The sequence below is a fragment of the Salmo salar genome, chromosome ssa06, assembly GCF_905237065.1.
Source record: "Salmo salar chromosome ssa06, Ssal_v3.1, whole genome shotgun sequence".
NCBI classification, from domain to species: Eukaryota; Metazoa; Chordata; class Actinopteri; order Salmoniformes; family Salmonidae; genus Salmo; species Salmo salar.
Genome location: NC_059447.1, coordinates 60,592,933 through 60,620,104, shown reverse-complemented (window position 1 = coordinate 60,620,104; position 27,172 = coordinate 60,592,933). Strand labels below are relative to the sequence as shown.

General features: G+C 43.6%; 1 protein-coding gene across 18 annotated transcripts in view; it reads left to right on the top strand.

Moving 5' to 3' along the window:
• ptprk (protein tyrosine phosphatase receptor type K) overlaps window positions 1-27,172 on the top strand; it is a 156,410-nt gene that overhangs the window by 124,307 nt on the left and 4,931 nt on the right. For 2 of the 18 annotated variants that reach the window (XM_045720782.1, XM_014205051.2), the window contains 20 exons: window positions 26-227; window positions 2,204-2,309; window positions 4,286-4,556; window positions 4,749-4,785; window positions 11,445-11,580; window positions 12,735-12,770; window positions 17,173-17,202; window positions 19,347-19,507; window positions 19,901-19,936; window positions 21,411-21,422; window positions 22,378-22,568; window positions 23,833-23,920; window positions 24,144-24,277; window positions 24,412-24,429; window positions 25,169-25,205; window positions 25,358-25,455; window positions 25,637-25,753; window positions 25,956-26,110; window positions 26,473-26,608; window positions 26,771-26,920. In XM_045720782.1, the coding sequence (XP_045576738.1) occupies window positions 26-227; window positions 2,204-2,309; window positions 4,286-4,556; window positions 4,749-4,785; window positions 11,445-11,580; window positions 12,735-12,770; window positions 17,173-17,202; window positions 19,347-19,507; window positions 19,901-19,936; window positions 21,411-21,422; window positions 22,378-22,568; window positions 23,833-23,920; window positions 24,144-24,277; window positions 24,412-24,429; window positions 25,169-25,205; window positions 25,358-25,455; window positions 25,637-25,753; window positions 25,956-26,110; window positions 26,473-26,608; window positions 26,771-26,920 (2,151 nt within the window). The remainder of the gene's footprint in view (window positions 1-25; window positions 228-2,203; window positions 2,310-4,285; window positions 4,557-4,748; window positions 4,786-11,444; window positions 11,581-12,734; window positions 12,771-17,172; window positions 17,203-19,346; window positions 19,508-19,900; window positions 19,937-21,410; window positions 21,423-22,377; window positions 22,569-23,832; window positions 23,921-24,143; window positions 24,278-24,411; window positions 24,430-25,168; window positions 25,206-25,357; window positions 25,456-25,636; window positions 25,754-25,955; window positions 26,111-26,472; window positions 26,609-26,770; window positions 26,921-27,172) is intronic. The other 16 variants (XM_014205057.2, XM_045720781.1, XM_045720783.1 and 13 more) reach the window with 16 other exon arrangements.

Genomic DNA, 27,172 nt, shown 5'->3' with positions numbered 1-27,172 from the left:
CCCTCACCTCTCCCTCCCCTGACAGATCAGCTACAGTGGTATTCGGTCCTTTGACCCCTCGGTGCCGTTACTGCGGCCTCCTCTGATCGTGTCTCTGCCCTGGAACACTTCTCACCACGTCTTCAACCAGCTCCACCCTGGCACCACCTACCAGTTCATCATACGAGCCAGCACCGTCAAGGGCTTCGGGCCCCCAACCACACTCAACATCACCACCAACATCTCTGGTACAATTATTCCCCCCTGCCCTTTTTCCCTCGGAACAGCCTCAATTCGTCGGGGTCATGGACTCTGCAAGGTGTCGAATGCGTTCCACAGGGATGCTGGCCCATGTTGACTCCAATGCTTCCCACAGTTGTGTCAAGTTGGCTCCACAGTTGTGTCAAGTTGACTGGATGTCCTTTCGGTGGTGGACCATTCTTGATACACACAGTTACAGTTACAGAAACAATTAAGCATGAAAAACCAGCAGCGTTGCTGTTCTTGGCACAAACTGGTGAGCCTGGCACCTACTACCATACCCTGTTCAATGGCACTTAAATCTTTTGTCTTGCCCATTCGCCCTCTGTCTCAATTATCTCAAGGCTTAAAAATCCTTCTTTAACATGTCTTCCCCCCTTCATCTACACTGATTTGAAGTGGTGACATCAATAAGGTGTCATAGCTTTCACCTGGATTCACCTGGTCAGTCTATGTCATGGTTCTTAATGTTTTGTACACTCAGTATATATTTCCACACTGAGGTTGGAATAATACTGTGAAATTTTGAAAATGATGATAATGCCCATTTAGTGTAAGAACTGTTTGAAAATACCCCCTGAAATGTCTGCCTGTTTTGGTAGGATGGAGTTTTGGCCTGCCTGGTGGCCTGGTGGTAAACGAGTTAATAGACTAATAAGAGAGTTCCAAACCTCTCTGCCAATAACTGCTAGTTTTCAGTTCTCCCCTCCCCACTCAGACAGTCCTAGCAAAATTCTTGCTTGACAAATTGTTCTTTGCTAAGAAGCTATTTTTGTCTGTTTTCAATCCAAATGGTCAAAAATAATCACAGTAAGGTTCACTTAATTGTTACCCAAAAATGATTTCATATTGAGACCGCTGCATTGGACCTTTAACCTTTATTTATCCAGGAAGTCCCATTGAGGTCAGAAGACCTCTTTTACAAGGGAAACCTGGCCAAGAGGATCCTCCCTAGTATGGTAGATTACATATGCAATGGCAGGGGTGTTGCAGCTGCTAGACTACAAGGAGTGGTACCAGAGGAAATATTGTTTATTGTATATAATAAGTAGCTATCATAGTTGTGTTAAATTGGTGCATAATGTAATTGTTATCGTAAGACACTCCTGCCTGTTGTTGTTACGTTAAAAAGGGTCTGGTAGCACTTCTGCTGCAAGTAGCATCTAGGAAGCAAAGTAACCAAAATGGGGTGAACATCGTGCATTTTAATGCATAATGTGGTTGGGTTATGGGTTTTGATTTTCAGAGCAATTTCTCCCATAATACTAAGCACAGCGCTGAGATATCTGTCAGTAATGGTTACTGTATCAGCCTCGGTTGCGTAATGGAGTATATGGATTCTCCATACCTGTTGTCATTCTCCATACCTGAGTCATTTTCTTCAGCACACTATTTTCCCAACTCTAATCTTGGCAGCACTCAACGTGCACTAGACAGGGATGTATTTGAAATCTGTTGAAGTGACAGCCTAGGACCTCATTAGATAATAATGCGAACCACAGCCAGCATTTAAAGCAATCAAATTAAGCAGGTGAATGGAAGCTAAAAGCTTCTTGATATATTGGCAAATAAGGCCAGTAGCCTTTCTTAAATAAGAGAGGCCTTGTGCTTTTTGCACTAAACACCTAGTTCAATCTTTAAGAGATGTAATGTACACAATTTAGTTGTAATCACACAGGAAACATCATTTCCTGCTTTTTGGCTAAACTGTTAGGGTTGCAATTCTCAGAAATGCATTAGAAAACATGTTCCAAGCAGGAGAGGGGCTGTTTACAATGCACATTGCAGTACTATAATAAAGTTCAGCCAAGTTCAAAATGAAACATAATGTGTCTTGATGGAGCATGCTTTTCCCAAGACTTCAACATAGTACACCCCATTGACGTCAATTACCCCCACTCTTTGCATTTTTCCTCCCATCTGTGATTTTGCATTTCATTCTTGTCTTCCCCCCCCCCCATAGCCCCAACTCTGGAGGAGTATGATGGATCCGAGGCATTTCTGAATGAGACGGCCACCACCATCACGGTCCTACTGAAGCCAGCTCAGGCCAAAGGTGCCCCTATCAGGTAGGAGAACTAATGCCTGGCTTTGTTCTAGTCCAAAGGTTCCATCCAATCCTTTTAATGAAGCTCCTCCATCCGTTTGCCTGACCTCTCTGTCAGGACGTTTTGTGTCGTGTTGTTCCCTGTCCCTCCCTGTCCCTTAAATGCAGCACAGCCCACAAATAGAGAGAGCAGTGCTGGGTAACGTTTGCAGAGACTCTGCAGGGAATTTAGATATTCAGGTCCATGGCCCTGCCCGATCTCTATTTGATTTGGCCATTGTTGGCCTGTGCCTTTTCATTTCCCCTCCCCTATCACAATCGGCAGGGATATGGAGTTTGAAGGTACTTGTCATAAAGGGAATTTGAAGATAACTCTTTGCTCTTAGATTCAGTAAATCAGCTATTATGCGGCCAGGCCTGGGCTTCGATTGTGAAATTGGAGGGGCCGCAGATGGGGAGGGGAAGGACAACAGCCCTGAATACAAAACCAGCTGACCACATTTCTTCCTCACAGGCACTCACTCAGTAGATGTGGCAGTTGTTGCTAATATGTCACACCCCCTCTAAATGTGGCTGTTTTTTTTGTCTGGGATACAGATGTTGTGTTGAGTATTGTTACAAATATCATAAAGATTAATCGCATAATCACATACCAAATATGCAATGGAGGGTGGGTATTAGGATTGGGAAATACACTGCCACTAGGATTATGTTCTGTTTTTACCATCTTAAAGGTCCAATGCAGCCGTTTTTATCTCAATATCAAATCATTTCTGTGTAACAATTAAAGATACATTCCAGGATCTTAAGCGGAACAAATTCGTAACATATTGTACGAAACGGATTCGTAACATATCATACGAAAAGCCAAAAAAATGATATAAAACATAGCATTTTTCAGGACGTAACATGTCACACGAAACGGATGACGTAGTAAAGGCATGGGCCTTTAAAGGATTTAGGAGTACCAACGAAACAAAGACGTGTGTTTTTAAAATGGACAGTGGTTCGGAATTGGACAGATTGTGGCCTGAGTGCATTATCAAAAGGATAGTTTAATTTGACCAGTTTTGGATGTGCACCGTAAAACTGGCCAAGCTCTGATGAAAGCTGATTGGCTAATCACGCAGCAACTCTGTGCAGCAGTAATTTAGAGAGGGTTGGTTAAGGTGTGTATTAGGGATTGAGCTATAATGAGCCTCAGGCCATCTGCTCAGGTAATTTGTAACAGTTTGACAAGCAATACAAGGAAGAGGAAACGAGCCAGAGCACTCACTCTATTTCGGTGGAAAGGGGCAGATTTTGTGTCCATCTGCGCCCGGCATTATGGAGTGTCACTTGCATTTTAGATCTGCGGCGCTTTGAGCTAAAATAGGAGCTATGGAAGGTCAGGGAGGTGGCGAAGGCTGTCATGCCGCTGGGCGCTAATGGTGAGGGAAGGGCGGATGGGGGGAGAGAGAGACGCACCCTCGGGCAGTCATTACCAAGGGTGGAAGGAAGGAGGTTCTGCTAGGTTTACAGCTCCATGGGTGTGTGAGGGGGCTCCTCCTCTCCTCGCTCTGCGCTGTGTTTATACGTTGCCCTGGCACTGTGGTTAGTGCGTGTCTTGCCACGTTAAGACCCTTAGGGGGAGAGACGAAGCACAGCGGTGTGACTTTGAAATACTAATGAGAGACACGACCTGTTTACTCCCACTGGAGTTTCATGAACCCTTTCTCTTTAGTCTACAGCCTCCCAGTCTGAGAGAATGGATTGTTATTAGCTAAAGGCTATGTGCAGATAAATGGACTCAGGTAGAGATATCATGGCCTGCGGCCTACGATGTTACCAAGCCAGGGCTAATTCCAGGAGTTCAACTCATTTGGCATGCCCTCTCTGTGCTCTGTGAAGTGAGAGATTGCTTTAAGATTAGCCTGCTTTTGTTTGGCTAGCTGACTTTGTTTGCCTGTGTTGTTTTGTGGGGACTGATTGCCTGTGATGTCCTGTTCCTCTCCGCAGTGCTTATCAGATCGTAGTGGAGGAGCTGAATCCTCATCGCACACGCAGGGAGGCCAGCTCCGTGGACTGCTACCAGGTCCCAGTCTCCTTCCACGCCTCCAGTGGCGGTTCGCCGTATTACTTTGCGGCAGAACTCCCGCCTGGGAACCTTCCGGAGCCTTCTCCGTTCACGGTGGGCGACAACAAGACATACCACGGCTTCTGGAACCCTCCGCTCGCGCCCAGGAAGAACTATAACATCTACTTCCAGGCCGTCAGCAGTGTGGAGAAAGTGAATATACACCACGCTCTATCAGCCAATAGGATTCTCTAATGTTACCTCATTGGGTTATTGGGGTTTTAAGTCTGTCTTAAAACTGAGTTTTACGTCGAGGAGCATTGTTTGCCACCCCACCCTTTTGAATGAATTAAAATCCTTATGTTGTATTGTATTTTATTTGTTTTGTTTGTTTATTTCCCACAGGAAACCAAAACACAATGTCTGAGACTTGCAACAAAAGGTAAGACTTCCATTTTTCTTATTTGTACAACAACAAAAGTCCTTCTTGCCCAATATTAATGCATTGACTGTACAGTACAGTTGGATTTCACTTTTCCCAGTAGCCAATGAATGCCCTCTCTCGTGCTCTGACAAAGAACTGTTACGTGATAATGCGCGTGCCACTTTATTTTCTGTCGCTCTTCCAAGAGAATTGTCGTGCAGCGAGGATCTGGATTGAGGCAGAATTAAGGAAAGCTTATTTATTTGTAACATTCGCGCTTATAAAGCACCTTCTCTGGTGAACAGCTTGTTTCTGTGGGAACAGGGGGCTAGCAGTGCCAACCCTTGGGATTTCACAGATAGAGCGAAAGCTCACTGGTTTTTACCATAAAGCCATGCTGTTGGTTTTTGGTGATTAAGAGGGAGGGGTCATTAAATTGTTACAATTCATACAGTGCCAGCTCATCCGTGATGTAAATCGAATGGAAATAGTTTGCCGATTTATGGACTCTGTCCTCTGGCTTTGCACTATTGAAATGACCTGCATTATAGATTATGGACAACATTTATGCTGAATATGCATTGGAATTAACTGGCCAGGTATTTCAAGTACTTATGACTATGTCTCTTACTACAATTAAAGGGCCAGTCAGTTTAGCTTCAGCATCGCATTCAAAAGGCACTAGGCTAGGCGACATAGAAGCAATAGTCCCATCAAGTCGACAGGTAATTGAGTTCCACCCTACTTCTCTCTCTCTCCCACTACTTTCTCCTCTTCTATCCTATCATCTCTCCCTTCTGCTAAATCCGTTTCCCTCCTGTCTCCTGATTCTGCCTCTTCGACCCTACTCTCCTCCCTTTCTGCATCCTATGACTCGCACTGTCCCCTTTCCTCCCGGCCGGCTTGGCCCTCCCCTCCTGCTCCATGGCGGAGTGACTCATTGCGAGCTTACAGAACAGGGCTGCGGGCAGCTGAGCAAAAAAAAGGAGGAAAACGAAACTTCCGGAGGACTTATCATCCTTTCCCTCCTCTCTACCTTCTCTTCCTCTGTATCCACTGCTAAAGCCACTTTCTACCACTCTAAATTTCAAGCTTCTGCCTCTAACCCTAGGAAACAATTTTCCACCGTCTCCTGCCTCCATAATCCTCCATCCCCCCTCACTCCTCCCTCTCTGCGGACGACTTTGTCAACCACTTTGAAAAAAAGGGTGACGACATCCGCTACTCATTCACTCAGCCTATTGACTGGTCTCAATCACACAGAAGTACCCTACGCCTTGACCTCTTTTTCCCCTCTCTCTCCAGATGACATTCTGTGACTAGGGAGGTCTGGCCGCACGACAACCTGCCCGCTCAACCCCATCCCCTCCCACCTTCTCCAGACCATCTCTGGAGACCTTCTCCCATTCCTCACTTCCCTCATCAACTCATCCCTGAACACTGGCTGTGTCTGCTCTGACTTCAAAATGGCCCGAGTTGCTCCCCTCCTCAAGAAACCAGCACTCGACTCATCTGACGTCAAAAACTATAGACCTGTATCCCTTCTTGCTGTTCTTTCCAAACCACTTGAGCGTGCTGTCGCTGATCATCTTTCTCGTTATCTCTCAGAACAATCTTCTTGACCCTAACCAGTGAGGCATCAAGACGGGTCACTCAACCAAGACTGCTCTTCACTGTTTCACGGAGGCTCTCCGCACCGCCAAAGCTGACTCTCTCTCCTCTGTTCTCATCCTCCTAGATCTATCCGCTGCCTTCGACACCATGAACCATCAGATCCTCCTCTCCACCCTCTCAGGGCTGGGCGTTTCAGGCTATTCACACTCTTGGATTGCATCCTACCTGGCAGGCCGCTCCTACCAGGGACGTGGAGAAGATCTGTGTCTGCACCACATACTCTCACTACTGGTGTCCCCCAGGGCTCAATTCTAGGCCATCTGCTCTTCTCTCTATATACCAAGTCCCTCGGCTCTGCCATATCCTCATGTGGTCTCTTCTATCATTGCTATGCGGATGACACTCAACTACTTTTCTCCTTCCCCCTTCATCTCTGTGTGCCTGGCAGATATCTCAACTTGGATGTCGGCCCACCACCTCAAGCTCAACCTCGACAAGACGGAACTGCTCTTTCTGCCCGCTCAAAGACCTCTCCATCACGGTTGACAACTCCACAGTGTTGCCCTCCCAGAGTGCAAAGAATCTTGGCGTGACCCTGGACAACAACCTGTCGTTCTCTGCAAACATCAAAGCATCCGTAGAGTATGACACTACCTCACAGAGGAAGCTGTGCAGGTCCTAATCAGGCACTTGTCCTCTCCCATCTGGACTACTGCAACTCGCTGTTGGCTGGGCTCCCCGCTTGTGCCATCAAACCCCTGCAACTTATCCAGCAGCCCGCCTGGTTTTCAACCTTCCCAAGTTCTCTCATTTCATCCCGCTCCTCCGCACACTCCACTGGCTTCCAGTCGAAGCTCGCATCCACTACAAGACCATGGTACTTGCATGCGGAGCACCTAGCTATCTTAACATGAATGCACTAACTGTAAGTCGCTCTGGATAAGAGCATCTGCTAAATGACTAAAGTGTAAAAAAGATGAATGTACCCCAGCAGCAACTTGAATTCCACTAGGAGGTATGAAAACTAGGAGGTATGAAACTAGCAAAACCCTAATGTTCTTCAGTAGAGAGCTATATGATGATATTGCTACTGGCAAAACATCTCCTGATCAAAACATCTGATCTCGGATATCAGCCTAAGGTGGCAGGTAATGCTAATCAGTATAGCTACATCAGCTTTCAGCGAAGGTTGACATCACTGACGCTGTTCTTGCTAGGAATGACACGCTTGCTTGCCTTACATTACGTCACTGATAGAATAGGACAAGTTCCAACGTGGAAACTCATCATCAGTGATTGTGTTGTCACCCACAATGGTGTATTATTAACGTAGATTAATTTAGCTTTATCTCTATGCTTATCAATTGGACTCATATTTATGTGTTTGTGTGTTTTTCACATTGATTCGGACAAGTATCCCTGTAATACAGTTCTTACTAATCAGTTAAGATGTAGATTTATATAGTAAGTGCTGTGTATTTATAAGGCCAAGCTTAGAAATCAGCCCACAAATGCTATTAGATTATCAGACGTGGAAATCGCTGTATCTATAATCCGTAAACAGCTGTCTATGCATTGACACAACAGGGGTTGGACTTGTTGTTCATTTCAAAGATCGGACAGGAAAAAATAGTGTAGTATCTTTCATCATGGCTTTGGTAGAGAGAATCCATTGGCCACATCAACACACTCTTATGAAGTGACTGAACTGTGGATGATTTTTATTAGTGTCACAATTATGTGTGCCCGTGTTGTCAGTGTCACTTCAATTAGGGGTGGGGTGGTTTCATGACTGGAAAAGGAGAATACCAAACGTAGCTTGTTGATTTATGAATCCGGTAATAATAACGAAATAAGCCTATATGAGAGTAAGGCACAACAGATGTAAGTGTTACATCCTCCCTTAACAATGTTGTTTAGTCTGAACAATAAACGGTCCATTTCCCAGAACTGTGTCCTGCTCAGAATTTCAAGTAGCTATGTGTGTGTCCATGCAGTATCCACTTGGAGTATGTGTAGGCTTTGGCCACTTGTGCCTGTCACACTCAATCACTCACGCTTTCCATTTGTGATAGATTAAATGCTAGAAGTGCTCTCATTCTCTGAATTGAGAACCACCTTAATTGCCCTAACTTAATTGGATATGAAAGCTTTGTTTTTAAATTTTTTATATTTTTTAACGGTTGTCATTAATTGTTTTCCGCGTACAAATGTCTCCGAAGCGCATTGGCCTGAAGGTTGTCAAACTAATCCAGACAGAATTTGAGGGCTCTGCCGTGTAGCCCACCGTCAGGAATGAAAATAGATGTTCATTTTAAGCCGGGAATTTTATCTACAAAATAGTTGTAATCCAATTCCATTTGAATTTCCTCCTGTATTTTTTTCATGAATGTATCTCATAAGCTCTAACAGAAACATAAGTATTCTTGAGGCAAGATGGGGATTATGTCTCAAGCAATACCTTAAAACATTTGATACCGGGCTTCAGACCTGATAAAATAACCTTTTTAACTGGTGTCAACATCTATTGTGAAACCTCCTCTGCTAGTAAATCTATTGGTTTTCTTGTTGTGCTCCATATTACATTTGTTATAGTGCTCTTGATGGCATAGTCCGGTTGTTGCATGTAAAGCATTGAGTGGATTAGTGTTATGTATGCCTATGAGATTATTTAATGCCGCTGTTTTACCATGTGGAAGAAGAAAACAACTGGGGAAAAGGTGACATTTTTTCTGTGACTGACTCTTTCATTCCTTTGTTCCATAATATTTGCCGCAATGAATGATAAGCAACCTTTGACAGAACGACTCATTGTTCTATCCTAGTAATGTCCAGCCTTGTTTATCACCGTATGGCTACGTTTAGGAATACTCTCAGCAGATCCAAACTATTCTGCTTCAGTTAATTTAGCAGATTATTTTTTTTCTAAATGCGTTTGAACCGGACTTAAATACCAGAAAATTGTTTCTGTACAGTAATTTTCCTGGGTACGATAGCATGGCTAAAGTGAGGGTGAAAGAGCTGTCAAACAGAGAGAGAGGAGCTGTAGGAGTGTTGAAGTGTTAAAGCCGGCGGCATGGTTAGTGGGTGACAACGTGAGAGACAAGGACAGTTTGTCCTGCTCCTCTGGGACACTTTCTGTAGACGTTCCGTCTCCCTCCAACCTGATAGCAAGAGGGAGAGATTTGCAGAGGCACATGGAGAGGGGTGTGTGAGGTAGGGGGCTCACTGTCAAGTACAACAGGCAGTCCCAAAGGGTATGCCCCTAAAGCCCCCCCCCCCTACACTGACAGAGATTAGTTTTAGCCCCAGAGACCACTTCCTTCCTGCTACATACATCCAGCTTTCGGTTCCTAGATGTGTTTTAGTGGCTGTTGGACATGTTCTCTAGGGTAGTTTCATCCATCCACAACTTGTTAGCGATCTCTCTGATCACAGATTATGTTCTACGCACAATTTTCAGTGGAAATATCTAGCTGTGAGACCACAGTCTTTCCAACTGAAATAGTCCGTTTGCTCTGTTTGTTAAGATTATGGCAACCTGCTCTCTGAAAAACACTGACCATTGATTTTCCCTTTCTTGATATAAAAAAGGATTTGAGGGTCATAGAAATCAGCACTTATTTAAAACCTGCTGTGCTCTTGAAAGCTTTTTAAAAGGGGTGGGGGGGGTGTAGTCTGTTTTTGGAAGATTTTAGTTGTCCTCTTGCCTCAGGGTGGTGAGTTAGTGAAATACACAAGAGTGGCCCCTCTAGTGACACAGATGCCAGCTTGTTGGTATTCTCTCCCATGGTAGGAACTAGGCCATTGAATTGATCCTGAGGAATAATGGCTTGAGTGCTGGTTGAAGATGGGCTTTGCTCATGTTTTCAAGTCTGTGCCAGGCAGCCCATTGTATCAGTCTCCGTAAACACCTTCCGTTTGATCTGAGGATGGGTAAGATGGGAGTTGTCATATTTGTCATTCCTTTCGCTGATAGGAAACGGTTGGTTATTATTCAGCTGTTGACATAAAAGGGCTATGCTATTGTATGAATGAATGTACTAGGTTCATTGTTGTATAGGGATATAAATATCCTTTGTACATCATATTCACCCTGAAGGTTATAGGAGATATAGGACTTAGGTCAAGAGAATAATTATGTTGTTGAAATTGTACAATAGTATTACAGTGTACCACTACTGTAGGAAACACATTTTACTAAGTGCTGGGAGACCAGAGAGTAGAGGGAAGTATTAGGCTTAGTTTTTTTTGGTGTGTTTTGCATTAGAAAGAGGATTATTGCGTTTGAATTTATCAATAGCAAAATATTACAATATATCAAAGAGGGAACAATATCAGTGTAGATATTTAGATTGTTTTCACTTTTATTATTTGGTACATCGTTTTTTTTTTAGCTGTTCACATTCGACAGTATTTGCGTATGTCCCTATTTGTAGTTAGTTTAGCAAATAACCCGTTGGGTACTAAGATATCATAGTTGATTCTTTGTTTTATAATGAAGATCCACACCCAATGCTTTACAGAAGTTAATGGCTTTGAACATTTAGAAAATATTGAAAGACCGCAGATGAATTTATGCGTGGAAAGTCTCGTGGGACCATGGGGGGTATGGAATATAATTAGAAATTCAATTCTGAAGGCATTTAGTAGAAAACCCAACCTAATCATGATATTAGTGTGTGTAGAACCAGTGCACAAAGATATTATACGGTAATGGGAATATCGGTGTATTGAAATACGAGTAGCTATGTCTTTAGATGTCTTTCTGAATGTGTTTGTGCTCAAATCATTGCTGTGACATGGCTCAATCTGGAAGACGTCCACAGTAAATCTAGGAGTGTATGTTTTCATGTGTGATGGAACAGAATGCATGTGGCGTTGGAGTGGACCACCATCTGGTCAACTAAAGTGATCATTATGGTTGAAGAAAGCATGGTTCCGCTGGGAGAGACTCACTTTTGCACCATGCCCTTTCAAGTCATGTGTTTCCTGGTCAAAACTACAACAATCTCCCTTTTTTTTGTTGGTTCATTTCTCTTTGTTTCTAATCTGTTGCCTAGGAGCTACAGAGGAACCAGAGGTGATCCCGGACCCGGCTAAGCAGACAGACAGGGTGGTGAAGATCGCTGGCATCAGTGCTGGGGTGCTGGTGTTCATCCTGCTTGTGCTGGTAACCATTCTCCTGGTCAAGAAGAGGTGAGTGGAGCACCGTCGTCAAACAGGAAACGCTGGGTTACTGGCTCTATGCGACACCATGAGCGCATCCTCTACCCCATCCCATGCCATCAGCATAACCATGACTTCTGTGAAGGCTGGGTCATGACTATCAGTCAGCCTACAGTACACTAGGAGGAGGAGGAAGGAGGGATGAGAGGAGGGGAGACACTTACAGTACTGTATGTCTAATACTGTTTTACCAGGGTTTGGTAGGGAGTTGGATTGAGTTTCAAGGGGAAGCAGGCAGAGTACTGTACGTGCAGCTGATTTAGACGAGGACCCATAAGGCCCGTCTCTCAGAGCAGCACAGTGAATTTATGAGCATATAGATTTCCCCAGGTTCTCTTAACATCTTCTGAGATTTTATATCTGAAGTGGCTGGTCTGAAAAGCCACGAGTTTTGAAGTGGATGTGTACTCACACAAGTGCATACCAGTGGAGTACAATGCGAACAGACAACACCCCCAAGCTTTGCTGCAAAGTGGAATATTTATTTGAGGCCTGTCTTCTAATGAATAGGTAGTATTCAGATGTGATTTACTGTGGGTCGTTAGCACTTGTTCAAGGGTTTCTGCTTTTATGCTGTCATTTACAAGAAGGTGGCCAGCTTTTTGTTGAGCGTTGCATTCAGGATACCTACTGTAACAGCGATATTGAGCTGTGCGCAGTTTCTACTAGCTTCAAGGTCAATCATTTTGTCACCTGCTTTACCTCCTCATCCCACTCAGTAATTCTGGCACTGCTTCATTCAACTAATTCAGAACACTGTTTATTGCATGGTTATTCCACTAGATTTCTTTACATTTCCCGGCCTTTATTCTGTGGTGTTTGACTGTGTTGACCATCTAACTGTGTTAAAGTCATTAATTGGCAAACTAACAGCCCCCAGTCATCACCAATAGACAGCCACTGATGCAGAGAGTGGGTTGAGCCTATATGAACTCCTGTGCTATCTAGTATTGACTGTTAGTGGAATTGATTAAGTCCAAACTCAACATGCTTTTACTATACTTTTGTGTTAGTATTTTCCTACTTAGACAAGTTATGGAGGAATAGACCGTATTTTGAAAGGTTATGGGCTGATATACAATCCCAAACTTCTGTTGTTGTCTAAATGCTACTTCTCTTTTTAGTCATGGAGGCTTTACTACGAAGAATTGGTCAGTCAGGTGTGTGTTTTTATTTGTTGATACAAATATGTACACACACACACACACACACACACACACACACACACACACACACACACACACACACACACACACACACACACACACACACACTTGGGGTCACGTTGGAGGAGGCAGGGTGCAGAGATCAGGAAGGATCTGGGGCCTTGAGAGAGTAAATTATGTCGTGCTGTAATTACTTTGTGAACCTCCTATTGATTTCGTTCAGTTTTTCAGAAAAGGTTTTGTAATGAACACTGGCAAACTGAACTGTCCCCAGCACCTGTGATGAATGCTTTGGAAAGCCCACGTGTTCTATTATTCTCCAAAGAAATTGAGATTGTTTTAAAGGGAAAATATCGATTACACGCGCCTATCCCCAGTCGGAGCACATCTCTACATGCTGAACAGGTTTAGCAGGAATGATATGCGTAGAGGAGCCATTACCCTGCACTCTCTCTCTCTCTCTCTCTCTCTCTCTCTCTCTCTCTCTCTCTCTCTCTCTCTCTCTCTTTCCATGACATATGGCACCATCGTGTGGACATTTAACAGAATGACAGTTTTTCACTCTCATCTTAGAAGTCAATTACCATGTAAGAATATACATATTGATATCTCACATAATTAACACAGATGATAACACCAATATAGTTCATGGGTCGTTGATGAAGGATTTTTCAATTCATTTTTTTTTTTCAGGTTGACCTACACAGTATCTAATCATCCAGCTTAAACAAACACATGAACATCACAATGAACTGGAATGACATTAGTGCCAATAATCCGGAGGGTACTGGAGAAGCAAATGAGGTTGATGAATGAGAGGTGTTCCTCTCATTCATACACTGAGTGTACAAAACATTAAGAACATGTTTTGCCCCCCGATTTGCCCTCAGAACAGCCTCAATTCGTTGGGGCATGGACTCTACAAAGTGTCGAAAGCGTTCCACAGGGATGCTGGTCCATGTTGACTCCAATGCTTCCCACAGTTGTGTCAAGTTGACTGGATGTTCTTTGAGTGGTGGACCATTCTTGATATACACAGAAACTGTTGAGCGTGAAAAACCCAGCAGCTTTGCAGTTCTGGACACAAACCGGTGCACCTGGCACCTACTACCATACCCCATTCAAAGGCACTTAAATCTTATGTCTCGCCCATTCACCCTCTGAATGGCACACATACACAATCCATGTCTTAATTGTCTCAAGGCTTAAAAATCCTTATTTAACCTGTCTCCTCCCCTTCAGCTACACTGATTTGAAGTGGATTTAACAGGTGACATCAATAAGGCATCATAGCTTTCACCTGGATTCACCTGGTCAGTCTGTCATGGAACAAGCAGGTGTTCATAATGTTTTGTACACTGAGTGTACAGTGTATCTTTGTTTAAAGTGTTGGACAGTCAAGCAGTGCCTGTGACTACTGATGAGTGAGCCTTCCAAATGAATCGTAATTGGCAGAGCAGCCTCTGCGTCTCTCTAGATGTTCTGCCAATTAGGGCCTCGTTCCTAACGACCTATGCTCATTTTCAGCTGTCTCCCTCCTAATTTCCCCTGCCACCCCCCTCTATAACCTTTCAACTTCAGAGAAATCTCATTCTGCCACACCCTCCTGCACCACAGGTCATTTCTTTAGCTTCCTTATTTATTCCGCCTTTCCCTTCCTTCTCTCCTCACTCTTTTTCTTCTCCATTTTCTTCACTGGGTGTTTAAGATTTAGTGAGGCCGGTCCAGGCTTGCTTCGTGGAGATAAGAGGAGAAGGTCACGACCAGAGTCTTTTTTTTTCCCTGGTCGTGAGTGACAGACGTGGGTTGAGTGACAATAGCAACGTTTCCTTTTCTCTGATATTAAAAGAAAGGGACTTTGTCATTGCTCCTTTGGGTCAAGAGTGACTTTTGTATTATGCTACAGTAAGTCTGGCATATACAAACGTCTTTGTTCAGTATTACAAACAATTGGTTTGTGTTGGTTTAGTGTTGGTGTACTATTGTCGTGGTTGCATAGTAGTTCAATGTTTTGTAATAGATCTAGCTAATCTATTCCCTGTGGTTTAGAATCTTTTTCAGAGAGATGGGAAGGGGTTCATTTCATTGGATAGTTTTCATATAAGTCATTGGCATTAATTGCAGCGCCTGCTTTTCAGTTTTTGGATGGCTTCCTGGTTTGTAATTTCAGCCTTAAAAAGGACTGGTGTTTAGAGCAATGGGGGTACATTGAGTGCTAATGAGCCATAAGCTCCGAATCCCATTGGAATGGATTAAAAGTACTGATGGTAATTGAATTCTGAAGTATGACTAATGTCCCTTTGTCCCCAAAGTAAAGAGAACGCCTGTGAAAATCAATATAAAGAGAGAAATGCATTTGTTTTGGAACTAGTTAGCTTAACCTATTGTGGATATCTTGAATGTACACTGAACAAAAATAAAAATGCAACATGTAAAGTGTTCGTTTCATGAGATGAATTCCAGAAAGTTTTCATACACACAAAAAGCTTATTTCTCTCAAATGTTGTGCACAAATTTATTTACATCCCTGTTAGTGAGCTTTTCTCCTTTGCCAAGATAATCCATCCACCTGACAGGTGCGGCATATCAAGAAGCTGATTAAACAGCCTGATATTACACAGGTGCACCTTGTGCTGGGGGACAATAAAAGGCCACTAATAAAATGTGCAGTTTTGTCACACAACATTATTCCACAGATGTCTCAAGTATTGAGGGAGCGTGCAATTGGCATACTGACTACAGGAATGTCCACCAGAGCTGTTGCCAGAAGCCGCCTCCAACATTGTTTTAGAGAATTTGTCAGTACGCCCAAGCGGCCTCACAGTTGCAGACCACGTGTATGGCGTCATGTGGGCAAACCGTTTGCTAATGTCAACGTTGTGAACATAGTGCCTTCAGCATGTCGTGAGGATCTGTACACAATTCCTGGAAGTTGAAAATGTCAGTTTTTCCATGGCCTGCATACTCACCAGATATGTCACCCATCGAGCATGTTTGGGATGCTCCGAATCGACGTGTGCGACAGCGTGTCCCAGTTCCTGACAATATCCAGTGACTTCGAACAGCGATTGAAGAGGAGTGGGGCAACATTCCACAGGCCACAATCAACAGCATGATCAACTCTATACGAAGGAGATGTCACGCTGCATGAGGCAAATGGTGGTCACCAGATACTGACTGGTTTTCTGATCCACCCCCCTACTTAAAAAAATAATGTTTAAGGTATCTGTGGCTAACAGAAATCCATAGATTAGGGCCAAATTCATTTCAATCAATTGGCTGATTTCCTTTCATGAACTGTAACTCAGTCAAATATTTGAAATTGTTGCATGATTCGTTTATATTTTTGTTCAGTGTAGTTGATGGTTGCTGTTGGTGCTATAGTCAACCAGGTTTAGTTGTCAGCTAGACATCCTCTCAGTCCGTCAAATATAATAAGAAAGGTGTCTTTTTCTCACACCCAGTGAGCCTGTGTGTCTGAATCTCTCTTCCTCTTGTTAGTTGCAATGACTTGATTTTCTTCCAAAATCAGGTGACCAGTAGAGTAGAACTCAAAGCAATAGAAGTTAATGAAGTGGATATTGTAATCTCGTAATTGCTTTGCACAGAAACAATCAAGGTTGAAGCCAAAACGTAAATGCTGTGGCAAGATTTGTATACTTCTTTTGTTTACATGTTGTTTTTCTTGAATGGTCATGCCATGTGTGAAGGGAAGTTGTGAATTGATATTTGATGATTACATTACAAACACTAGTTGCTGGGAAGATCGACACTTATGGGCAAGACACAATTCATTGATCTAATACAAATAATGAATATGTGGTTCCCTTATTGAAATAAACTTAAAGAAGATACTGCATCTTTAAAATGGTGGTCCATGACATTGCTTGTTTTCCAGGTAGCAAGCAGCTTGTTCTTTAGTTTGCTGCAATTTGTTTTGCAGCTCTGTATATCCATTATGCTGATCAAGACATTACTTTTCATATGTAAACACTGTAGCCTAAATCTAATGATGAGTCCACAACACCAACAGTCAGTCTTAAGATGGTCTGACTGTCCAAGTGAATGAGACAGTATTTAATGCATGACATTAATGATTACACCCGAAATTCCAAAATTCAACCAGAACAAAAATATGAACTATTAACATGTTTGTAATGAAAATCATTTTCTTGCACACTATCTTCAATTACACTGGAACATAAAACTGCATGAAGCTCAATTTGAAGGAATGCATGTAAAAAAAAAAAAATGAAATTCAACATTAAGGAAGTTAATTCATAGAGATAAAATGTTGTTGTTTTGTACTTTTTTTTCTGCTTTTGTTGATCCGACTGATTCCCACTTTGCATTCACCAATATTTCTTTATCCTGCTGTCTCTGATTTGCGTACCAGGAGGAGCTACTATTCTTACTCATATTACCTGTAAGTAAACAGACAAACAACAACAACAAAACAGAAACAAACAAACCCAAAAATACAATGAGTGCACTTGTCCTTGGTTAGTTATGTAGTGTTTTAAAGATGCAGTATCCTTTTTTCAAGTGAAAACGCATATCGCTCAGATCCAATTCCCATTGCCATTGACCAGCTCGAACATGCTTTCGAAACGCTCTCCAAACCAAAGTCGTCATGACCCAAAAGCGGTGTTATTTGAAAAAAGAATGCTGCACTTTGTGTCCTGTGTTCAATCTGAGTGCATGTGGTTGTATGTCAATAACTCATGTATTTCATTCATCTTCTTCATCTCCTGGACCTCCTTTGTCCATTGAAAGGATATATGGGGTAATCTGTGTGCCTCTACACATGCACACTGCTTGTGTTGTATGTCTTCTATATCTCATAAGCCCTTTCCAATTGGTTGATTTGATTGTTGGTGGCAGAGGGTTTCCTCTTTGGGTTGGTGTTGGTTCTTCTCCTGCTGTACAGTAGACAGTAGACAGCCATCTCCACACTGCGGTGCTTTCCACAAGGGCTGCAACGAGAGAGAGAGATACTCCCCGATCTGTTGTCCTGACAAGACGGCATCAGTCTGCCGATGCGCTCACATGATCTACCATTCGACATGCTTGCCATTTTACCCTCACCTCTGTGAGAGTGTGTTTAAGCTACACGGGCCTTGCATTTACCTTCCAACTCCTCTCATTTTTGTATTTCTCACAATCATTTTTCATTTCACGCCAAGAAGTGACACCCAACCTCAAGTGAATTCAGGTGAATGAGCCTTTTCAGCATTTCAGAGATGATTCCCCCCGACACAGGATACATTTGTTTCAGTTTTTATTAATGATTTTTTTTCTCTCCATGAAAATGAAAGATACTGTATCAGTTTCACAGTGAACATCTTATGCTGGCTTCGGATAGTTCCTTCAAGCGATTTTAGGACACCAAATTTGTTAGCGCTGGGGGACATTTTGACAATTATATCCTGTTAAGTTTGGAATAATTGAAAAACAGAAAGTTACCAATAATTACCTCAAATGTTAAATCAGTTTTTCCCGACGGGAAAGTGAGGTATCCTACAGTTTGCCTCTATCAAAGGCAATTAAAAGGCTCAAAATGGAAGCTGGATAATTTTCTCATGACTCTTGATATAATTGACCCCATGCTGTGCTTGCCTATTTTCGATCCACTTCCAATTTATGATGGGCAGAAATTAGTATATTCTGTCTGTAATTGTCATTTTACTAGAACAGTATGAAATTATAGTATTTGGTCTCTTTCTCCTGCTGTCCCATCTGTCTCTTCTCTAGCACAGAGAGTCCTCCCTTCAATTTCACTAGAGTGGCTCCTTAAAACCCCATCTCAGTGCTTTCATCTAACTGCAATCTGAAAACTCCAATCAGAGGACAATTTATACTGCAACACCTTTCTTCAGGGTGCTCACAAAGTGGAATAAGGAACTAGGAATAGAACAGAGTGGGTCTGTGTTTTCATCGCAGTGCTCCTTTTTACAATTCAAATGTAGTGAAACTCGTAATTGCCCTTGAAATGGAAACCTCCCAGTCTTGTAGGCGTTCAATCGGCTTTTCTCAGTCAGGGGCCAATGAGTAAGTCCGTACACAATCGATTTGGCATATCAACCGATTTGGCATATTAACCTTGCTAATATACTGTATTAACCCAATCAACTCCTGTCCAGGTGAAATGATCAATAGATCATCAACCAATCAGGGAGTCCCCATTTCTCAGAATGTGTATGTCAGAGCCCAGACTGGGGATGACATGCAGCAACCTCTCACCTTAGCATGAAGCATCTACCTGTCCCCCTCGAAGCAGAAGTTACTCCTGCATGATTTTGATTCCTTTTGGATTTCCCCCTATATGTTTCCTACAGTGTACTGAATGATACTTGACCCTAATAATAGAGTATTTGTGAGGTTTTCACCTATTATTGGATGAAAAATACTTTTTTTTAAGGCCGTATGTGAAAGCCAAACCAATGGTCTGTTGTCATGGAGATGAGCTTTTCTCTTTCATCTCTTTCCCTTTAGTTTTTCCTGTTGTGTATGAATAATCGATGGCAATGTGTTTTTGTGGTATTTTAACCTGCTCGTCCGATCCTTCAGGAAACTGGCCAAGAAGCGCAAAGACGCCATCGGGAACACTCGGCAGGAAATGACCCATATGGTGAACGCCATGGACCGCAGTTATGCTGATCAGAGCACGCTCCACGCTGAGGATCCCATGGCCGTCACCTTTATGGACTCCCACAACTTCAGCAACAGATGTAAGCATAATGGTCCTAAGACAGTTCCCTGGGGAACACCACCCTCCACAAAAACATGATACATGTGAGAAAGGCTCCTGACAGTTAGATAATCTAATGCCTTACATTGGGAAAGACCCTAACACCAAGAAGGGTCCATGAGACAGGCTCTGAAGAGAGGTGTTAAGTTGCCCTTTAACCTTACATATTTTTACTTTAAAATACATAATAGGAAAATCCCAAGATATGAATGAATGCCTTTAATGATTTGAACTGTTGGCACAGGATATTTTGGTAGAATTTCTTCTAATCTTATGCTCTGTTCATCTTGCCCCTGGAATTGTATAATTCAGTTGTGTGATGCAGCTTATTCAAGCCTTCCGGAATGTATTTCATACACTTTTTTCCCTACAGTGCCTAATGATCCACTTGTGCCAACGGCAGTGTTAGGTGAGGCCCTGGTGCTATATCATCTGCCTTGCCATGGCTTGTTGTGTTCCTCATGCATGCCGTTGTCACAGTCCTGTAGCCGTACATTGTAAACCTGTAGCCGTCCATTGTAAACCTGTAGCCGTCCATTGTAAACCTGTAGCCGTCCATTGTAAACCCGTCCATTGATTGTCTCTGTGTTGAGTCTGGTTAGTCACGTACAACTCACTCTAGCCCTGACAATATACACTACCACAGTCAGAATGACTAGCCTCCACATTCACTTATCCAGTAAGGGGAATAAAATAGGAATTGTTTCCAGATTTTGGATTTCCCCTGGCTGCCAGTGTAAAACAGACTTGGCCTTCAGCCATGGTAGAGTGGAGACATGGCAGTCTTCCAGTGAACCGATGAACAATCCTTCAGCGTTTAGGACCCACCTATGAGCCGTTAGAGTGGAGCTAAAGGTCCAAACCACATTCAGAGACTCACACTCATTCCCGTATGCATTACAACTGTCTGCACGCTCCAAATCCTGCTCAGGGCGTTGGTTTGGAGATGAGGAGGGAAAACCGATTCAAACCCAAGTGAAGATACACGATGGCTACATTCACCTGAGTCCTTACCCGAAAATCAACGTCCTGCATGACATGACACTTTTATAGAATGAAACCAGTCATCCTGTCACTGTGTGTAAGTCTTACAGGCTTTGTGAGCGGGTGCCATTTTAAATCACCCTCAGCCCCTCTGGGACTTGTCTCTGTCTGTGCAGAGTAAAAAAAAAACACATCTGACTGTTTCTATGTAATGGAGTTCAGCGTTCACTCGTGACATCAGGATGGAGAGTGTTAGACACTCGACACGAGCAGTGTAGTCCACACTGACAGAACAAGCAAGCCACCGCGGAGGGTCTTTACGGCTCACTGAAAACCTACGTTTGATGGGGAATTAAAATGCCCCCTCAGGCCACAGTATTTGCTGTGAAAATGTGTTATTTTAGCTCTGTGTTCTCGCTGGGCTTGGTAATAGGAAGTGAAGGGTGCAGTTCAATCCATGACTCAGTCTAGTATGTTACGGCCAAATTAAGTAGTACAAATTTGCAAATGAGTAGAAATGTCAGCTTAGATAGTGTCTACACTAGAGTGCAGCAGTTCTCTCGCCAGCTTAGTGTCACTTCTCTTAGATCCCGCCCACTGCATTAGTGTGTCTGTCAGTCTCCCCATAGCTTTCTAGAAAGCTGTGTGCAGATGTGTAAGAAAGTCAGTGTTGTGTACGTGTGGTAAAATAGGTCCTTGGGTCATTTGTCAGTCAACTATGAATCCCTCGTCATTGTTAGGTGATCGCCTCCATCACCCTCATCTTCCAGTATTGTGCTTGAGGTCATGTCACTTCATCATATATATGTATTATGTATGTACTACAACCCCTGTGTGCTTACTGTTGATCTAGCTAAAAGCTCATGTTGTTTTCTTTTCTTGCTGCCCTAATTGTAAAGTGCCAATTACCGGTAAGTGTGTGTGGAAATTCTAAAGTGTCCCAAAGTGGTTAATGAAAAGAAATTGATTACCAGATCGCAAATATTAGATCTCAGTGCTGTTGTGTCGTTGATTGAGCCATTAAATGTGTGTGCAGAGTGTGGGTGTCAGTAACAGTAGCCGACTTCCCCTCCACTGACAGTAAATTGTGCGGGGTTCTTAAAACTGTAACTTAACATTCCCCTTAACCTGATATAGAGGCTGGCAGTAGCTCAGGGGCTAGCCAAGCAGAAAAGATATAGAGCTCACGGCTCAGTAGGTAATGTGATTGCCAGCAGGTCAGTCTGGGCTTTAGTGGGGTGAAAATCCTGACTGCAGATAACCTAGGACCCCCCCCCCCACACACACACACACAGGGTTCTTAAAACATACACACAACCACACTCACACACGCCGACACACACATCTCCACAGGCGAAATGGCTATGTTTCTCAGTGGTTGACATGGCTCAGGTAAGACATTAAAGGGTGCATATGGTGCCTGTCAGTCCTGTGAGCCCAGTGTCTCTCCCCTGAGAGGCTCCTGCCCTCACACTGTCGTAACTGAGAGGCCCCTGCGTTTGCCTGTCTGTCTGCTGGGAAAGACAGGCACCACTCCTCAGCTTTATCAAGGCCTGTCTTGCCCACTCACCAAGCTGACGCAACATGTCAGTTACTGCCAGGTGCCTTGTGACTTGCTCCTCCTCAGAGCTTAGCTGCTTTGTAATTCTGCGAGAGAAGAACACTCAGTCTGGTTATAATAGGGTATTTTTTAATAATTTTTTTAACGACGGATTTCAGCGCCCCAAAAATAGCACGCAATTACATGAGACAATGTGCCATTGATGTGAAGTGCACTGAGGAGTTTAGTTTAACTTGTGAGTGATGGTGATGATGATCCTTCACAAGCCTGTGTAATCCTCACCAGCATGTGATTTCCTTGGACAGATGAGAACCACACTGCGGCTGCTGCTGCAGAGTCCAGTCGGCTGCTGGACGTGCCTCGGTACCACTGTGAGGGGACAGAGTCGCCCTACCAGACCGGTCAGCTGCACCCAGCCATCAGGGTGGCTGACCTGCTCCAACACATCAACCTGATGAAGACCTCCGACAGCTACGGCTTCAAGGAGGAATATGAGGTCAGACCCCAAAGACTCTGGTCTACAGTACATCCGTAACACAGGCCCACAGACTCTAATCAACAGTACACTCATAACAATAAAAACAAAAGAAGCTTTATTTAAACCAGGTAGGCTAGTTGAGAACAAGTACTCATTTAAAATTGCGACCTGGCCAAGATAAAGCAAAGCAGTTCTACACATACAACAACGCAGAGTTACACATGGAATAAACAAACATACAGTCAATAATACAGTAGAAAAAGTCTATATACAGTGTGTGCAAATGAGGTAAGATAAGGGAGGTGAGGCAATAAATAGGCCATGGTGGCATAACTCAGATAACACAGGCCTAAGTCTCTGGTCTATATGTTTAACATAGCATATTTACGATGGCCCTAAAGAGGCAAGTAGCTTTAAAAATGAAGCGACAGCTCACACGCATATTAGCTAAGTGTATGAGGTCGTCAGCCCTCAAGACCGTCTTACTGATAGTCTCACTATTCAAACAGTCAACCCACCTTCAAGTTCATTCAAATACAATCTGCTTCAAATCAAGCATTTAACTCCATTTTTTGGGAGGTTCTTCAAAGAGAAAATATCCCAACAGGGGAGAACAAGCAAAATACCCACTAAATGTCACATCCTGTTGAGGTTCTGTGTTGCTCACTGTGTTGACTTGATGGGCAACCACAGCCCTGCAGAGAAAGAGTTTCCTGTCAGCGAGGAGTTTGCCAGTCAGGGAGAGGTTTGCACTGCTGCAGGGGTTTAGAGGCAAAGTAAAGTTGTCTTGTGTGAGTATGGCTCTGTTCCGATAGTCATCTCCCCATAGATTATTTCACAATTATGCTGTTGTTCATTCGACTGAATTTATGTATATGCAACTCTAGGAAGTTTAAATGTGATGCCCAGTTCCTGTTGTAATATTGTAATAATGATCTCTGTGGTGAAGACCAAACTTTTAAGTTTTAAGCATCAAACCACATGCTGCAATGCCTCTTCAATGGACAGTTGAAGTAATTTCATTTTTTTAAATTGGCCACATCAGGAAATGTGGTTACCTTGTATCTCTATTGTTCTCTGAGATGCACCAGGCCAGACATTGAAGCTTTGAAGTGATGGTCCTTGACATACAGTACAATCGAAAAGTCCATAGAAAACTGCCCTTTGATTATATTGCAGTGCCTTAACCACAGTCTAGTCTAGACAGTAGTGTTGTACACTCTTGCGAAATGTGTTTTCTTATCAGCCTCACTCACTCGGTTTCATTCTGTTTCGTATGCAGAGTTTCTTTGAAGGCCAGTCCGCTTCCTGGGACGTGGCAAAGAAAGACACTAACAGAACCAAGAACCGCTATGGAAACATCATTGCATGTAAGTCTTGTATTTAACTTCTAATAAAGTTGCTAGATGTTGATGCCTCCTTTTGCCTAGCGTGTTTTTAGGAATGAGCTCATTCAAATATGGCCAACCGCAACATCGGTTATCATGTACCTAGCTGTCTTTTAATCCCAAGAAATATAGAAGAATCCTTTTGATTTGACTTCCTGTTAATGAAATGCAACTAGTCAGCCTACTAACCCATGTTGTATGGCAGACGATCATTCTAGAGTGATCCTGCAACCAATGGAAGACGATCCTTCCTCTGACTACATCAACGCCAACTACATTGACGTAAGTGGCGCAGCCTCCTCCATTGGCGAACGTGTGCGACACAACCGTCCTTCTCTCGTATGTGAGGCCTTCTATGCATGTCTTTGTCAACAATATGAATACAGCTTTTATTTCCCTCCTTCAGTCAAAGTGCTTGTACTCACTGACATTGTTGTGCTTTCTTTCACTCTTGCCTATGATTTGGGCTGTAGATATGGCTGTACAGGGATGTAAGTATCACTGTAGGGGACCTCACCACACCTCATGTTTCCCACTCTCCCTCCTCCCTTGTTCACCTCTGGTTACCTCTAATAACATCTGCATGGCAGCTGTACGAGATGTTAGACCTCCTTTCGTCTTCCCCCTTTTTGATTTGATCCTACCATGCTGTTGTTCATCCGCTTCTCTCATTTCACATGTCCTCATGCCCGACGTGTACATCCCTGATCCGTGTGCTACTGTTCTCGATAGGAATATTTACAAGATGGTGGCCACCATTTGTTTTCCTTTGTTGCCTCCCCGCCTGTGCCTGTACCCAGCCAGATCCAATCTGATGGGGATCATTTAGGGTGTTAAACCCGCTGACTCTATGAAGCAACTTGCTAATAAGTAGCCAACTACAATAATGTATTATTCCTATGAAGTAATCGCTAATGTGAAATTCTTGGCAATAAAACACACCAGAGTTGAGCTTTACAGAGAATAAACGTCCGTTTAATTGACAGATACTCAAAGCACAAGTAGGAAACGTGCTCTTATTGAAAGTGTATTTCAGTAAATGAATTAATGCACGAGAAGAGCTCTGTGCATATTAGTGACTCTCCATTGACTCTCATGAAGATATATCACATGCACACCAAGCTGGGGTCGAGGCACGGTATGCTGTGTAGTAGTCTGCTGTTGTTGCAACACCAAAATAAAAGTCTTAACCGAATGATCTTAACATATTGTGTTTGTTGCACTTTTCAGGGGTACCAGAGGCCAAGTCACTACATTGCAACCCAAGGTAAGACAAAGTTCTGCCTTAACCTCTAAAGAAGGTTTGATGATCATATTGTATTTTCAGCATTGAGCAATTGATCTCATAAAGAGTTATCAGATTGTATTGTATGTAGTTCAGAGATTGATTGATAGATTGATATGTGTTGTCCTCTCCAGGGCCTGTCCATGAGACAGTCTATGATTTCTGGAGGATGGTCTGGCAAGAGCAATCTGCCTGTATCGTCATGGTCACCAACCTAGTGGAAGTTGGACGGGTAGGTCATAATATCATATTGCTGTCAGACCCCAAACCACAGGAGGCCAATGTAGGCGTCGGATCAGTCTTCAGATATTGATCTGGCATACTGTATATCTGGGCACCTATTGTGTTCATGTATGTGTAGCATTTAAAGACGTCTTTTGTTTCAAATGAATGAAACGCTTATGTTCTTGTAGGTGAAGTGTTACAAGTACTGGCCCGATGATGCTGAGGTCTATGGTGATTTCAAAGTGACATTTGTGGAGGTGGAGCCCCTTGCTGAATATGTGGTCAGAACGTTCACCTTGGAGAGGGTGAGTCAGTCCTTTATCCACCCCTCACTTTCATATTCAACAGTTTGGTCAGTAACAGCTAAAGGGGCAATCTGGGATTCACCGCTTTGTTATTGCTTGAATCTAAGATTGCCCCTTAAAATCAACACACGTTGCAAATGTGGAAGTCAGACTGAACCCAGACCAGTTGTCACCTAATAACCCGTATGTTCTCTGTCATCAGAGAGGCTTTAACGAGCTGCGGGAGGTGAAACAGTTTCATTTCACCGGCTGGCCTGACCACGGAGTGCCCTACCACGCCACAGGCCTCCTCTCCTTCATCCGCCGAGTCAAAATGTCCAACCCCCCCAGCGCTGGGCCCATTGTGGTGCACTGCAGGTAAGCCCCTAACGCGACACTTTCTCTATGCCAGACCGCCTGAAAAACAGGTGCATCCGATTTACTTTTCTTTGATCTCTCATGCGACACTGTCATATGACTACGAAATGAGTGCACCTGAACTAACTAGCACGCTTCAATGTCAGCCACTGCTAAGCTAGCTAAGATATCGCAGTGGCCCCTTGGCAGGATGTGGTTGTTGTGGATTTTGATGCACACACTTGTAAATGTAATCTTGTGCACAAGATATCACATTGTTGTGTGTACTGCACAACGGCTGGATATGTAGGCCGTTGTAGAGCGGTGCTTCGCAGCCCCGTGCTCACCTCCCTGTCCTCTCGCTGCCCTCTCACCTTGGTCAGCGCCGGAGCCGGACGCACAGGCTGCTACATCGTCATCGACATCATGCTGGACATGGCGGAGAGGGAGGGCGTGGTGGACATCTACAACTGCGTGAAGGCCCTGCGCTCCAGACGCATCAACATGGTACAGACTGAGGTGACTACTAGATCCACCCCCACCGCCACACACCTCACCAATTAACATTAACACCATTCGCCATTGCTGTCCGTCTGTTCATTTCATGCTACTGTATGCATGGACTGTCTGGAGACGCAGTGCCTTCCCTTTGCTGAGTGTGTGTCTGTGGTCCGGCCACAGGAGCAGTACATCTTCATCCATGACGCCATCCTAGAGGCCTGTCTGTGTGGCGAGACGGCCATCCCCGCCTGCGAGTACAAAGCAGCTCACTACGACATGATCAGGATAGACTCACAGAGCAACTCCTCACACCTCAAAGACGAATTCCAGGTACTGGAAGCCTTTCTGGAGCCCTTTCATATTTATGGTGGCACGATCCGTGTTTCAATCCTCAGTCTGTTATAGCCTGACGTTAGCCATGTGTCGTACAACACTAAAAGACAACAATAAAAATGTGGAAATGGATCATGGGTGCATCTCAAATTCCCTTCGAGTGCACTACTTGGGATAGGGTGTCGTTTGAGATGCGTCCAATGTCTTCTAACAAACGATGGTCCCTGTCATTTTTGGGGTTTCATGTTA